At 44.6% G+C, this 1205-nt stretch overlaps 1 protein-coding gene across 1 annotated transcript in view; it reads right to left on the reverse strand.

Annotated features, from left to right (window-relative positions):
- PALB2 (partner and localizer of BRCA2) overlaps positions 1-1205 on the reverse strand; it is a 46577-nt gene that overhangs the window by 3138 nt on the left and 42234 nt on the right. Inside the window, exon 11 of the mRNA XM_011958319.1 lies at positions 358-506. Within this exon, the coding sequence (XP_011813709.1) occupies positions 358-506 (149 nt within the window). The remainder of the gene's footprint in view (positions 1-357; positions 507-1205) is intronic.

The raw sequence follows: 1205 nt of genomic DNA on the forward strand, positions 1-1205 counted from the left end.
GTTGGTCTCAAACTCCTGGGCTCAAGCTCTCCTCCCACCTTGACCTCCCAAAGTGCTGGGATTACAGGCATGATCCACCATGCCCTGCCAAAATATTTTCCTTAGGGGAAAAAACAGGGCTTGAATAAACACTATTAAAAACCGACATAACCCCATACTAGTAGAGATCAGGATGCAGGGAATCTGGTGTTTGACTCAAGTCCACTAACCTTCATCCTACTTCTGAATATTCCTATCATGATCTATAGTATTTCATGTTTTCCATTCTTCTAAGTGACACAAAAATATCTAGTTTTTGTGTTTGCACAGTGCCTTTCAGAATGTCCCACCCACGGAGTAGCAGTTACGCACACTTGCCTGCCAGCCTGCCCTGGAGGAAGACAGTACAGCATCACACCCACACTGAGAGTCGTCTTAGGGTTAATCACAATCAGCTGAAACACAGGGTTTTGCAACGACTCACTCTCTTTGGCACAGGGATGACTCAGGACAATAAACAGAAGCCCCTAATTTAGGAGAAAAATAAATATCCAAATAGACTGTCAAGAGTATGTCAGGAAAAAGAAAGATCTGGCAGAGACAAAAACCAAACAATTAAAGCAATGATCAATAGGCTCTAAAGTGTCCAGGATTTAACCACTGGCTTCATTTTCTTCCCCACCATCTAGGAACTGTTGAGATTATTACTGGACTGGACTTCTGGCTGCTGCTGCTTCTTTTTTAAATTAGACACAGGGCCTTGCTGTGTTGCCCAGGCTGTTGTTGAACGCCTGGTCTCAAGGGATCCTCCCAACTCAGCCTCCCAAAGTGTTGGGATTACAGACATCAGCCACTGCGCTCAGCCAACTTCTAGCTTTAGCTTCTCCTGCTTCCGGTTCCCAGTGTTTGTTTTAGCCAGTCCTGCCAGGCATGAATCTGATTCATCAATTTCCTTCCCCTTAGATAGTACTACATTTCATGCCATTCATCATTTGGGGAAATATTGGCAAAGAGAGAATGAGGACATACATGTGCAGGGAGTGCCCAAATTAGAAATATTCATTTGTAAATTGGTTTTTGAACATTCAGAACATGTTTTCCCATAAAAACAATCTTGTATGTGGTGGCTGGTTTCTCAGACCAGCCCACAATAGCCTATTTAAAACCCTGACACGGCCGGGCGCGGTGGCTCAAGCCTGTAATCCCAGCACTTTGGGAGGCCGAGA

This window comes from Colobus angolensis, unplaced genomic scaffold, assembly GCF_000951035.1.
Source record: "Colobus angolensis palliatus isolate OR3802 unplaced genomic scaffold, Cang.pa_1.0 Scaffold468, whole genome shotgun sequence".
Lineage (NCBI taxonomy): Eukaryota > Metazoa > Chordata > Mammalia > Primates > Cercopithecidae > Colobus > Colobus angolensis.